This window comes from Notothenia coriiceps, unplaced genomic scaffold (assembly GCF_000735185.1).
Source record: "Notothenia coriiceps isolate Sejong01 unplaced genomic scaffold, NC01 NC01_scaffold00004243, whole genome shotgun sequence".
NCBI classification, from domain to species: domain Eukaryota; kingdom Metazoa; phylum Chordata; class Actinopteri; order Perciformes; family Nototheniidae; genus Notothenia; species Notothenia coriiceps.
In genome coordinates this window covers 1-13,107 of record NW_011336944.1, presented here as the reverse complement: position 1 = coordinate 13,107, position 13,107 = coordinate 1, and the positions used below count along the sequence as shown (strand labels likewise).

Below are 13,107 nucleotides of genomic sequence, written 5' to 3'. Positions count from 1 at the left end.
GAAAGCGCATTATACTAATAATAATAATACTACTCATAATAATAGCAGACATTTTTGAACAATGACCACAATATCATTATTTTCATAAACCAAATATGAACAATTGAGGAAAATGAGGAAGAACTGATGATTCAAATGTTGTAGTACAAGTAGTAATGGAGTTAGTGCATACTATTGCAACAAATGTGTTAATTTTCTTCATTATTAGTCGATTTTTTTAATGCAGACATATGTTGCAGGGACTACTAGAATCATCATACTGGCGTGACTGTAAACATCAAGGGGTTAAATAAATTTTTTTATTTTTTTTTTAGAGGAAATTTCAGAATATCGCGATATATATCGTATATCGCGATATAGTCAGTAAATATCGCGATATCATTTAGAGACCATATCGCCCAGCCCTACTTCGTAGTACAGGCCTCTGGAAGCGATTTTAGGAAAGGAGCTTTAGTATTTAAGACAGATTCCCATAGGAGATGAATTGGCTTTCATAACAAATGTTCATCTTCTACTACTGTGGTTACCTTCTATACAAAACTGTTCAATGTGAAAAGGTTATCTATTGTGTTAGTATTTTCGTTCATCTAGTGAATGCTGTATTTGTTTGTGTAGAAAATGATATGGTATTATTGAGGTTGGTTCTTGTTCAAGGACATGTTATTTGCAACAATTTTGAAAACCGAGATGTTAACACACTGCTGTGTTGGATGAAAATGTGAGTACTCCAAGAGTTGTGTGCTACCTTCTTGGCCTGAAGAGCCCTTTGGAAGAGGCGCAGAAAGGAAGCGAGGCTGAAGCGGTACATGTTGTTGATCCTTGACAGGTCTGTGATGACAAAATACATCTTGCTGGCACTCTCCGCAAGAGGAAGGTAGGCATCCCGCTCCTAAAATAAAAAAAAACAAGGAAGGAATGGCGCAAAGGAGCCACAGATAGAAAGGGAAGAGAGTAAACAAACAAGAAGCAACAGAAAACAAAGATGTTTTATAGAGTTACAGAAAGTTCCACAGATGGATGGAGTAGGTTTGGATACAAAGAAATGTGGTGTACACAATGTTTAGAGATAGATCCGAAAGAGAGAGAGAAAGACAGAAAGAGAGAGAGGGAGAGAAAGAGAATTATAGAAGACATGACATGTGATATGGAATTCTCAACAGAAGGATCTAAAGAATTGTATATGTATTCTTCAGTTAAAGAAATTGTATAAATTAAGAAAAATGGGACTCTATGAAGCAGAATGTGAATACGTTTATGTACTCTGGTCCTGCATTGCTAAATGTTTTTGATGTCTTTGATGTGATGTCTGTTCTTTATTTGCAGGTCCCATTGTTATTGTTATTATTATTATTATTATTATGCGCCGCTTTCCACCTTCTTCTCCAGTAGGACTCAGATGAGGGTGTTGCACTTTTCCTTTTCCTTATACATGTGATGTTTGGGTGTTGTTGTTTTGTTTCTTTCCGTTAACCTCAAGTGGAAAATAAGCATTTTTGTGTTTCTCTTAGTATCCTAAGATACTCTTATGTAAATGTTTTATTATTATTATGAAGGGCAGACCATCTATTTCTATATATATATTTTTTTTTTTTCTTTAGAAAGGGGCAGGTCATATAAGATTTTTTTTTCTTCTCCCTGCTCCTTTTCGCTCAATGGTGTGTTTGTAGAGACATGTTTTGTTGACAATTATTGTACATTGGGTTTTGCGTACCATGAGCAGAACAAATAAAAATGAAATAATAGAAACAAACATTGAGGTTCATATATGACAGAGAAATAAATAAGAGACATTTATAAAAAAGCGTTCTGGTGTAACACTGCACCCTAGAGCAGGACAGTGTAATGCATCTACAGAAGCTCCTTGCTTTTTCATCGGCGCAATCAGATTTCTGTGCTACTACTGTAACTACCAGTGGCTGCCGGAGTGCTTATCTACTCACTACTCATGATCTGAAAAGTTTGTGCTCAAACACCAGTTAACACGGCATGATTTCAAATAATAGTATGTGATATATGGTGAGGATTCATTTTAAAGGATTAGTTTAAAAATAACAAACAGGAGGACAACTTCTTAACCAATTTAGAAATTGGTTGAACCAGGCACATGAGAAGACACTTAACAGATGTCCTGTACAGCTGCTCCGCCTGGTCCCTCTCATTGGCTGTTGTGGTTGCCCTCTAAAAGTACTAAAGTAATCACCCAGATAATACCTCTTCAATATCAAACAAGTTTAAAAGAATTGGGTTAGCCCTGAGGATCCACGTTAATGCTGATTCTCTTCTGAGATCACTTTTTCACGACAGCTTTTAGAATGAAAAAGATAGTTAAACAGTGGTGCAGTCAGGCAGGCCACAACTTGTTTTTTTATGTTGTTTTTCAGAATTTGTGAGTGTGTGTGTGCGCATGATGTACCTGGTCCAGGGATGCCTGCAGCCTGTGTGACTCCAGCAGTGACTCCTGGATCAGCGCACTGCTCGCCTTGGTCTGGTTCAGACTGTCGATCAGCTCCCTGTTCTCCAGGATATTACCCTGAGATGTAGCCAGGGTCTGAAATGGGAAAAAGATCGACGGATGGACGAACAGGTACGAATAAAGAAGAGAGAGTAATCGATAAGAAAGACAGAATGAGAAATGAGAGGTAGGGAAGGCGATGCACAAGAAGCAGAAAGTTTGACTAACCAACTTCATTCTGTGGAATCCGTTCTCTGAAAATAACTGACACAATGTATTCAAATACAATATATGAGAGAGCAGTGGAGCATGGAAATGTCAAGTCCAATATGTTCCTGCAATTCTGGAATAATTGCACGTCTTGTACCACTGAAGCACTGACATCCTGCTCTCGGCACTGTGTGTGTGTGTGTGTGTGTGTGTGTGTGTGTGTGTGTGTGTGTGTGTGTGTGTGTGTGTGTGTGTGTGTGTGTGTGTGTGTATATGAAATTCCCCTAAGACTGTGTGCATGGAAAATGATCATTAAGTTGAGTGTCTATGTGTCACAATGTCCGCGTATGTGTTCGATTATAAATATGCATTAAGCCGTGTAAGTACATGGAGCCCCATTAAGTATTTGGCAGCAACTAACTGTATGATGTTCCGGCTCCATGCTGTCATTACTGTGGATGTGACATTATCTAGCACCTTCCTACACAAGTCTGAAGTGCAGGAATAAGTCAAAAGAAATGCAATGCAATAAAATTAACTCCCCACTGACATGCCTAAGGTGCCAGCGGATTGGCTCAATCTAACTCATTGGGAGGGCAACTGTGCATTCTAAATTGGGAGAAAAGGAAGTCATCCACTCATTTGTTCAACATTGTCTTATAATTATATATTGATTAAAGCTTCATCTGTTTAACCGAAGTACATCATTTTGCTTTTGAAGGCACAAATTGCAGGCGTACTGTATTGTTAATACAATTATGGATATTTTGTTCTTGTCATATTTAGTTTTTTAATATACACATTTTTCGATCTAGACTGAATGTGCTCAAACATTGGTATTTTGAATAAAGTCAAATATCATGCATAATTTAAGTTTAAATACTACTACGCAAATCCGACACATTATCAGGCAGATTCCAATTTATTTGGCCACTATTATTTTTAGCTTAAAAAAAGAAAAGTGATGTGGGAGACAACCCAGTTAACAAATCAAGAGGTCATGGTGAGGAAAAATGGCACAGGATACATTACATTTGGATTCACAATGGCATGCAGTGATGGGCGGGGGTAAGCAGAATATCTATTTTGGTAATTACCATTTAAAGTGTCATACCAAATATGTTCAACCCAGTTAAAGGTTTATTTCGTTTTATGTTTTTTCTCCATAATTCCAAAGCCTAGAATTCTCCCCTTCTTTAGTATCTTCGTATGCTAAATGTTTGCATGTGTACCTCTAAGAGGGATTCCTCCAACTGAGCCAGCTGTATCTTCTTGTCTTCCTCTTGTTGTAGCAGTCGGGTTTTTTCCGTCTCCAATTCTGGCTTCTCCTGCTGGATGGTCAAGGCCAGCAGCTAAAGCGAAGACACGCACACACAAAGAGATAAGCAAGTGGACACATAGTATGATTTAAACATACAGTACATGCCAGTGTATGTATACACACTGAGTCATAGCACTATAAAAGCACTTGGATTACTGTATGTGGGTTACCTGTCCTCGCAAGCCTGCCCTAGTGGTAGTGAAGTTGACCTCTGTAACCACAGAAACGGCATCGGGGGGGATGAAGGGGGCCGGATTACGTGTTGCCAGGAAGAGACGGAAGTCCTCATTGTAATCGATGACCTTTTCTCCTATCTGGACGACATATCGGGGACCTGCATTTGTGTGTTTGTGTGTGAATGTGTTGGGCAGAGAGAAAAACTCTTTGTCAGCAACATATACTCTATTATGCAATCTTGTTACTTTCTCTACAGTGTTCACTTTGAATCCCATCGTCACCCTTTTACTTTCTCCTCCACTCTCTGTCTTGTCGATGTCTGCAATGCAGTACTGCCATGCCTTTGTCTTGCTTCTTTTTTTCCATCCTGTTCGACACTACTTTTAAGTGGATAACTTGCCCTTTCTTACACTTTCTCTGCACCCACTCTTTCCAATTTAGCTTCAAATAGACATCCGCCTCCCACCGGATGATTCAGAGCCCCATGAATCACCCTCATTTTCACAGGTATGGCTAACCTCTGTTTACACTTGCCCACAGCTGTGATTGGTATGCAGTTATTTTAGCCAAGAAACTGAAATATCACACGTAAGGTAAATCAGAAGGGCAGATTCATTTCTTATTTCTTATTGGAGAATTGTTTAAGCATTTATCTATAAAATAGAATAGTCAGAGCTGAACAAAGCACATCTGAATGCTAATTGTATATACAGTAATACATAGGAATGTTCAATAACGTATTTAAGATGTCTGAATTCGGACTGAATTAGGCTCAAACTATTTTTTTTTTGTAATTATATATGTTTTTTATATATATTGGCTAATTACGACTAATCCTTCATGGAACACAGAGCGAAGCGTTTGACTGCCCATTGCTCAAACGTCCCAATTGGTAGCTAATGTCAAGCTGCAGAGTAGATTGCACCCATTAACAAAAGTCATTTTCAGACAAAAGTCTTCAAAATGACATAAGATAAATTGCCTACATAAAGAGTGGTCTGCTTTTTATGTAGCAACCACTGGCTTTAGTGAAGAATCAATAACTTCTCCCACACCCACTTTACATGATAGAGTGGTNTGTCCGGAGCCGTAAGTCGAACACAGGGACTGTCCGCTAGGTACTGGACAGATGGATGCCTGCACCAGCTGAGATCATTGCTGAATGACATTTGCTTTAGTCATCTTAGACAAAGCTGCCTGTGAGAACACAACGGTAGGATTGAGTTATAAAAACACAATGACTGTGTAGTCATTTAGCGATTTAATTAACGTTATATTATCGTGCATGTTAACATCAGTTAACAGCACCGCCTTTCCGCCAGATGTTGTCAGACATGTCAGCTCGATATAATGATTTGCTCATGCACAGTGACAATTGATGGCTAACAACAGGAAACGTCTTGAAAAGATTCCTTCGTGACTTAGGAGGAGATCATGGCGGTATTCTCCCGACAATTCAAAACATAAAAAAGCCAACGCCTTTCTGTGTCTAGGATAGAGAATGATGAGTTTTAACGCTGCGTTTGCTTTTTGAGCGACAGTTTTCCAACATACTGAACCAACCTACAATTTGGAGCTGTCAGGGCAGGAGATAAAAGGGGTTACACAACTTGTGGAGAGAACTTCCATGCGTTCAAAAAACAGCTCGAAAACACTTTTTTTTGTGGATTTATGATCCCAGCGCAAAATGCTACCATTTTTCCAACACGCGCACTGCAGTTTACAAATCCACCGAGGTGATGACTGGATTTATGGGACGCATTGAAACCAACTTTGCCGCGAGGTTTGAACGAATTTCAGTCTCCCGATCCTGAAGTGATGAGATTTGTGAAGGACCCTTTCTCTGTGAAATCCTAGAGGGGGAGTTTTGCACGAAAGCAAAGGAGCTGATTGTGACATTAAATGAGGCGTCTTTACAACTCGAACTCATTGACATTCATCATCAGATGAACCGCCGCAGTCATTTTCAGCTGGCAGGTTCTGAAAAGTTCTGGACTCATGAAGTCCAGCCACGAGAATTCCCTCCATTCAAGGGGTCTTGCACTTTTTGTCCTCACAAATGTTGCTGACTTACACGTGTCGAATCGGCATTCTCCACACATGAATGCCATAAAACTAATAATCGAGCATCCCTCACTGACCAGCATCTGCATCACTGTATGCGTCATTGCCCAATGACCAATCGTAATACATCCCAGGACTTTCCCTGGCTCTTGCTAAATCGAAAAATGGCCCATTTCTCTCATTAGATGGCATATAATCTGCCAGTTGGTTGCAATACTTGATGTCAGTTATCACTATGTTAATCAATAAAAGCGTTTGAGTTTTCAAAAGCTGTTGTGTTGTGTTTGGTAAATTAATACAAGTCTTTTGATAATTGTTTTTGCTTTTTATTAAGCAATTGATGTGGTAATGCTCACTTGTCTTTATTGTTATTATACCATTAATATGTCCACTGTTGTTGAGTATGGCCCCTAAATTGCTATTTGTGGAATTATTCGATCAATTTAAGTACTAAATCTAATGATGTAATGGTTATATTAGCTTCACATGTACTTGAGTTTCTGACTTGCCCATTTTATAAAGGCCTTGGTGTATGTTTGATTTAATTAACAAAATATATATATTTACTGTATCTAAAGCTCTTAATATGATTGCTCATATTTCAACCATTTTTTTCCCGGCCTTGCTTTGATCATTTTCATCACCGGACCCCCATTCCAAATTAATTGAAATAGCCCTGGTAATAGGGCCGTACATAAGGAGCCCCGTTTTGCCCCCCCAGAGCGTTCCGGATGCAGATCTATCCACTTGGACCCTTTATCAGTTTGCGGGCCCCGTTTCCGCTACGGCCTCCCCGTGTGGAACAAACGGGCATGCGAAAGAGAAAAGTAGCAGATACGACCGTTTGCGTTTTCCTGTATAACAGCACCTAAGTATTAGGGATGGGAACAATTCATCGAATATTCATAATATTTGAAACGATTCAGGTATTCGAAATATGAGAATATGAAATATTTATAATAATATTTTTTTTTGAATTACATATTATCAAATGGAATAATTCAATGTATAGAAGTGCCATAGCTAAAAGTGTGTTTTGCTCCGCTCACCGGTCCCTCACAGCAGGGCAGAGCTGCAGGTGCTGATCTCTCTCTCCCACGTCCGGTTATAATTCACGTCGCGTTTATGTCCAATCCATCCACACCCAGCTAGTTTCTAGATATGATATGTGCTGCCCCTCTCCCTACTCGCAGATCACGCAGACTCAAACCTCATCTTATGCCCAAATTCCAGCTGAGAGGGTCTTCTCTACAGCTGGCCTGATTGTGAATTGCCTCCGCACCTGCCTCTCCCCTGAGTAGACATGCTCATATTCCTAAACAAGAATGAGTATTGAATAGCTGCATTCTGTGATAGGCCCTGTTATAGGTTGTTGATCTCTGTTGTAATAGGGTTACGTTACCCTAACCCGTTGTGTTCGTGCATGATCCCTCTTTAATTTAAAAACCAAGTTATGTTTTAAGCATGAAAGCTGTAGGCCTATAGCTGCCAACTGTTCAAACTGTGATCACTAGTTCAATACATTTGACAAATTTGACTTGGTTTCTATACTTATTTGAACATGTACTTATTTATTTTTCAAAATTAAATCTTTTTTTTGTAAACATTTTTCCCACCCTTTTTTTTATTTTTGTATAAGATATGTACATTTCGGTTAATCGGTTAACCTTTTTTTTGGGGGTCGAATATCCGAATATACATTTGCTTTCAAATTCAAATCACTACTAAGTACATCACAGCATACATTGACATATTAGTGAGAAACTGCTGCAATTAACCCCCTTTGTAGATCTGTACCAAATAGGCTAATTGATTGAGATGATTAGGTTGTCTAATAAATATACAGATAAAGGTCATCTTGGTTTTTGCATATTGGTGTTTGTGTTAATGTGAATGACTGCCATACACATTTTGTTGGTAGTGTATACAGAAGATGAAACAACAATAATAAAGAAACTAGAACATAGGAACACACAGGCAGACAGTGAGAGAAACAGGGAGGCTACGCTAAGCTATAAGGAAGAATGATGGAACAGCTTCTTACCCGTAGCTTGAGTGCATTGATCTGATGCAGCAATGGTGAAAACAAAACACATTACAGACAAATGGAAGACAGATGAATGGCAACAAGGGAAAGATTATTGACAAAACTATTAATATGGAGACTGGCTCTTACAAGAGAGTGCTGTATTTATATTGTACTTTGATGTCTTTTTTAATGCATGAGAGCATGAGTCTTACTGTAAGCTAATATAGAAATAGAAAAAAGTTAACTTTGCAGAAGGAGATGGATGTTGGGGATTACATTGCATTAAGTCTACATTACAATAGATCCTTCTGTGAAAAATCTGAATTGTTATCAAGGGAAATAAAGCAAAAGTGGAAAAATGAACAAAATGAGACCGAGTGACAAATGGATGTCTAACCTGTAATATGACCAGTGCATTCTCCATGGAGAGGTCATCAGATGGCAACCCTTGACCCTTCCAGATCAGCTGCTCACTCTCCGAGCACAGGAATGAACGCAAGTCAAACTCTGAAACAAACAAACAACACACAAATGCAGATTATGATTTGTTGCTTTTCTTTTTGCCCACTAAAAACAATCCTGTGATATGACAGTTACTGACAACAAGCCTCATCAATTGTGCCTAAACACAGTATAATACGCTTTAAGTGGGTTCACTAAGTTATCTTGACACCTACATTGTGGAGAAGCCATTGGAAGGACAAAAGGATTTAAAAAAATGATAGTGGGTCAACTTGACTCAGCTCTTAACATGCACATCTGAAGCCCCCTGGGAACGAGGTTGCCAAGCGGAATAATGTGGAAGGAGCTATTAATAAGACAATAATTAGTGCTGAAAGAGACTTTCACACATTTTACAGGTTCATTTGTGTGGAGGGACTTTTGGAAGGCTGACAAATGAAGGTGATTATGCTTGGCAGATGAGAAGTCAAATCCAGTTCTGAAAAACAGGATTATTCAATTCTGTAATGCTTAATGAGTGTGTGAATTCCTGACATTTGCACTTGTTGTGTTGCTAAATACAGTTGCAATGTTGGGTTACTTGAGTGAAGTTGTATTCTTAGAGTGTTAAATGTTCAATAGTGAACTAGTTAAATGGTGATCAAGCTATTTTGACACTTAGAGTTAAGGAGAGGAGGAAGTAGTGTGCTTTTTGTGTGTCTGGTGCTAGTGTGTCGTTAGCTATGTATAAGTAGTTGTATGTTTACTTTGTAGTCCGGATTGAGCCATCCATGTCTCTTGACAGTGTCTCCTGCGGTCTTCAGATGCTGCAGAGAGGTAGGTGATGAAGGCTGCAGCAAGCATGGCCCTCATAGGGAGCGTTTCCAACTCATTCTTTATCTCAGACATCTGATCAAAAAGAGAGTAGGGGATTGGGGTGAAAGAACAGATTATTATTAACAGATAAGAGAGGGGAGGGCACTGCGGGGATTCGGAGGAATCAGAGGGATAAAAGAAGGGAAAGGTAAGTAACCAGACCCTCGTGGGCATTGCATGCGTTTCCTCTGATGAACCACGAAACCCAGACTTCTACCCCCAAAAGTCTACACTGACTCTGACTAGAACACAAATGCAGTAACACAGGCACACACTTGTTATTATGAGATCATGTAATGTTATGATTTCTATGTTGAGCCGGAATTCATTTGAGTCTATCAGCATGCCAGTTGATTACAAGCAATTTTTGGAGAATAACTATGCATCAGGCTTAATTGAAAGGCCTTATGACCCTGAATGCCCCCATCTCTGTGGCTGCCGGTTTTCATAACCATGCGATCTCTGGTGTAATACTGTCAGACATCATGATACACCCAATACCTTAGCTCAAAACATCCTTCTATTTATGCACCACTCAGTCTGTACTCGCTCACTCTCTTGTTTACCCCTCTCCCCATGTGCCCTTGAAACACTTTTAACAACTTAAAGGCATCAACATATAGCTAACCACAGCTTCTGCACAGGGTGCAAAAGTGTTGGGGAGGAAATGTGTAGTGTGAGGATATGGAGATACGTGAGAAGGGAGTTAACTGGCTTTTGGTGGGTGCGGACCTTGAGGGAGGCAGTGAGTGTGTGTGTGTGTGTGTGTGTGTGTGTGTGTGTGTGTGTGTGTGTGTGTGTGTGTGTGTGTGTGTGTGTGTGTGTGTGTGTGTGTGTGTGTGTGTGTTTGTTGTGTGTGTGTGTGTGTGATGTGTCTGTTGTGTGTGTGTTGTGTGCTGTGTGTGGTGTGTGGTGTGTGTGTGCGCAAAGTGTGCGTGTCAGCAAGAGATTGAGTGTTTTAATTAAGGCGCAGACAGATGCTGCAGAGAGGAGTAAAAACAGCCAGAAGGGACCAAAGACAGCAGGATACATCCCCCCTATCATCACACACACACACACACACTAACACACACACACACACACACACACACACACACACAAAAACGCACACACAGCTCCTGTTGCTCTTACATGTTAAATGTGCCCCTTTCTTAGTAAATGCGTATAACCTCCCTCACCAATACACACAGACACGTCAAACTACCTGTGCGTTCCACCGTGTGTGTTCTCCTTCCAGTTGTGATAGGAGCTGCTGGGCGGCAGTGATCGTGTCCTGAGCTTTTGTTACCTCAGCCTCCAACTTAGCCGCCTCTGTAGTGTGACACTGAAACCTGAGATAAAGAATAAAAAGAAGGGGAAGAAAAACATGTGTAAATGCTTTTGATGTGGAATCATTGGAGATTTTCAAGCTCGACATTGTGATATTTGTTTCATCTACCCAGGCTAGATGAAATAGATTGAAAACATGTATTTAATTATTTCTCTGTTGTGTAAAGCTTTTGTAGCTACTTCTGTGCCTTTCAAAATACAAATCTGGATAATGCGTTGTTGGGACAGGTGAGGTGAGGTAAAGTGAGGAATGGTGCCAAGAGACTACTCAAGAAGAGAGGGGAGGAATGGCCGGGGCAAGTGAGACATCTTTCAGTTTGACTAACACAGTTAAGAAGTCATTGTACAAATAGGGTTGGATACTAAGTCAAATGGCAAGACAGATTGTCTGAGAGAGCAAAGGTTGAACATGTTGGAGGAAAGAGCAGGGAATGATCGCTCAGTCACACTTGTAGAGGGACGTTTACCTTTGTTCATTATGTCCTTATAAGAAAAGAACTGGCTGATGTCCAGGCAAAAGAGAGTGGCCCGTTATCATTGATTGTTTGTATCCTTGGTATAACTACATGGTCAAAGAGAGGAAGGGATCCTGCATGGCTGGCAGTAAGTCAAGGCAACTACTAGATTTGTTTGTGGAAATCTAGCCTGCAAGCCGAGCTTCAGAAGTTTCTTAAAAGCTTCATCATTTCCAAAGATTCCTGCTTTTCACCAAAGCTTTGAAGTAAGTGACACCTCACCAGTCCTGGTTCTGCCCATGCCATGAAACAAAAGGAACCATTTATTGTGCTGTCTCTAATTGAATGTCTTTGTTTTAGTCATAAGGCAATATTTAGACTTTGTCACTGGTGAAATACAGAATGGAAGGATTCAACGCTGGAAGAATAGATGGGAAGTCAACACTGAAGACTCACTTCTTCTCTCTGGCCTTCTAGTCAGAGCGGAGCACGACTCATGACATTTCCCTGTGTTTGATTTTTAGATTTGCTGTTGTCATTTATTGTCTTCTGTTTGCTATCGAAGTAAAGTGTTTTTTATTGCATGTACAGCACTTTGGCTCCACCAAAAATCGTTTTTAAAATGTGCTATATAAATAAAACCTGATTTGATTTGATTTGAAATTTAGAAGGAGGCATACTTCTCTTTCAGCTCGTTGACTTTGGCTCCGACAGAGTTAAGCTGGTTCTCCAGCTTATTCTTCCTGCTCTCCGTTTTCCTCATGTTTCTGGACACACACAATAACAAGTGTTAGGTCTGTATATTTATTTTGAGAGAAAATGAATACGAGCTGCCAGGTGAAGACCAAGACCAAAAGCTCAATTACAAGCATGCATGAAATCGATTTTCTTTGCCTACAATTATGATGAATAAGTGTGTGTGTGTGTGTGTGGTGCTATTATAGCATAGTGGTATTTGTGTGTGTGTGTTTTCCTACTCCAGTAGTCCGGCCTGCTCTCTCTCCAGTGGCTGGATCCTCTCTAGGACGTGGGAGTATTGGATGTTGGCTTTGACCCAGGCGGCCAGGGGAGCAGCTGCTGCACTCGCACGCTTTGCATTCTGACCAACAAAAGCAATAAGTCACAAAAGCTACATTACTATTTTCAGCTAAGAAATACAAAAGGAACAAGAGGTTAATTACTTCCAGCTACCATACATCTTATTCTTATTCTGCTATTGTGGCTAACTGACCTTGGGATCGAAGGAGGCCTTGTTCCTGTTGAGCAGTTCTTCCACACTCTGGCGAATCTCAGGGGTGATGTTCCTCACCTCAAATGTTGTTATGTCCTCCCTCACACCACGCTTAGCCAGGAAACTACAGAAGAAATGAGGAAAAAACAAGAAAGAAAGAAAGGTGAGGAATAAATCACATATGTGTTACTGTGGTGATATTTTGATGTTAATGGCATGGCGGTAAAGCAAAGTCAAGAAGTGATAGAGAGACAGATCTTTAGAGAGGAAGACGGAATTAAGTGACTTGTTATCTAGAAAATGAAGAAGCTAATGTTAATTCAAAAATAAAATTGAGAAACTTCGTTTTTTCATCTCTAATTAAGCGCAAACAAATTAAGTGTATTCTCTTTGTTACCCATGAAGATGATTGTCCTTCCCCTTGTGTCACACACACACACACACACACACACACACACACACACACACACACACACACACACACACACACACACACACACACACACACACACACACACACAC

The 13,107-nt window shown here is 40.0% G+C and overlaps 1 protein-coding gene across 1 annotated transcript in view; it reads right to left on the bottom strand.

Annotated features, from left to right (window-relative positions):
• Positions 1-12,709, bottom strand: part of LOC104942166 (cytoplasmic dynein 2 heavy chain 1-like) — a gene marked incomplete at both ends in the record, with an annotated part of 29,572 nt that extends 16,863 nt beyond the window's left edge. The window contains 12 exons of the mRNA XM_010767365.1: positions 746-889; positions 2,414-2,548; positions 3,895-4,014; positions 4,154-4,317; positions 5,724-5,736; positions 8,269-8,289; positions 8,651-8,760; positions 9,462-9,603; positions 10,775-10,901; positions 12,035-12,121; positions 12,332-12,453; positions 12,586-12,709. Of these exons, the coding sequence (XP_010765667.1) occupies positions 746-889; positions 2,414-2,548; positions 3,895-4,014; positions 4,154-4,317; positions 5,724-5,736; positions 8,269-8,289; positions 8,651-8,760; positions 9,462-9,603; positions 10,775-10,901; positions 12,035-12,121; positions 12,332-12,453; positions 12,586-12,709 (1,309 nt within the window). The remainder of the gene's footprint in view (positions 1-745; positions 890-2,413; positions 2,549-3,894; positions 4,015-4,153; positions 4,318-5,723; positions 5,737-8,268; positions 8,290-8,650; positions 8,761-9,461; positions 9,604-10,774; positions 10,902-12,034; positions 12,122-12,331; positions 12,454-12,585) is intronic.
• Positions 12,710-13,107: the final 398 nt, after the last annotated feature.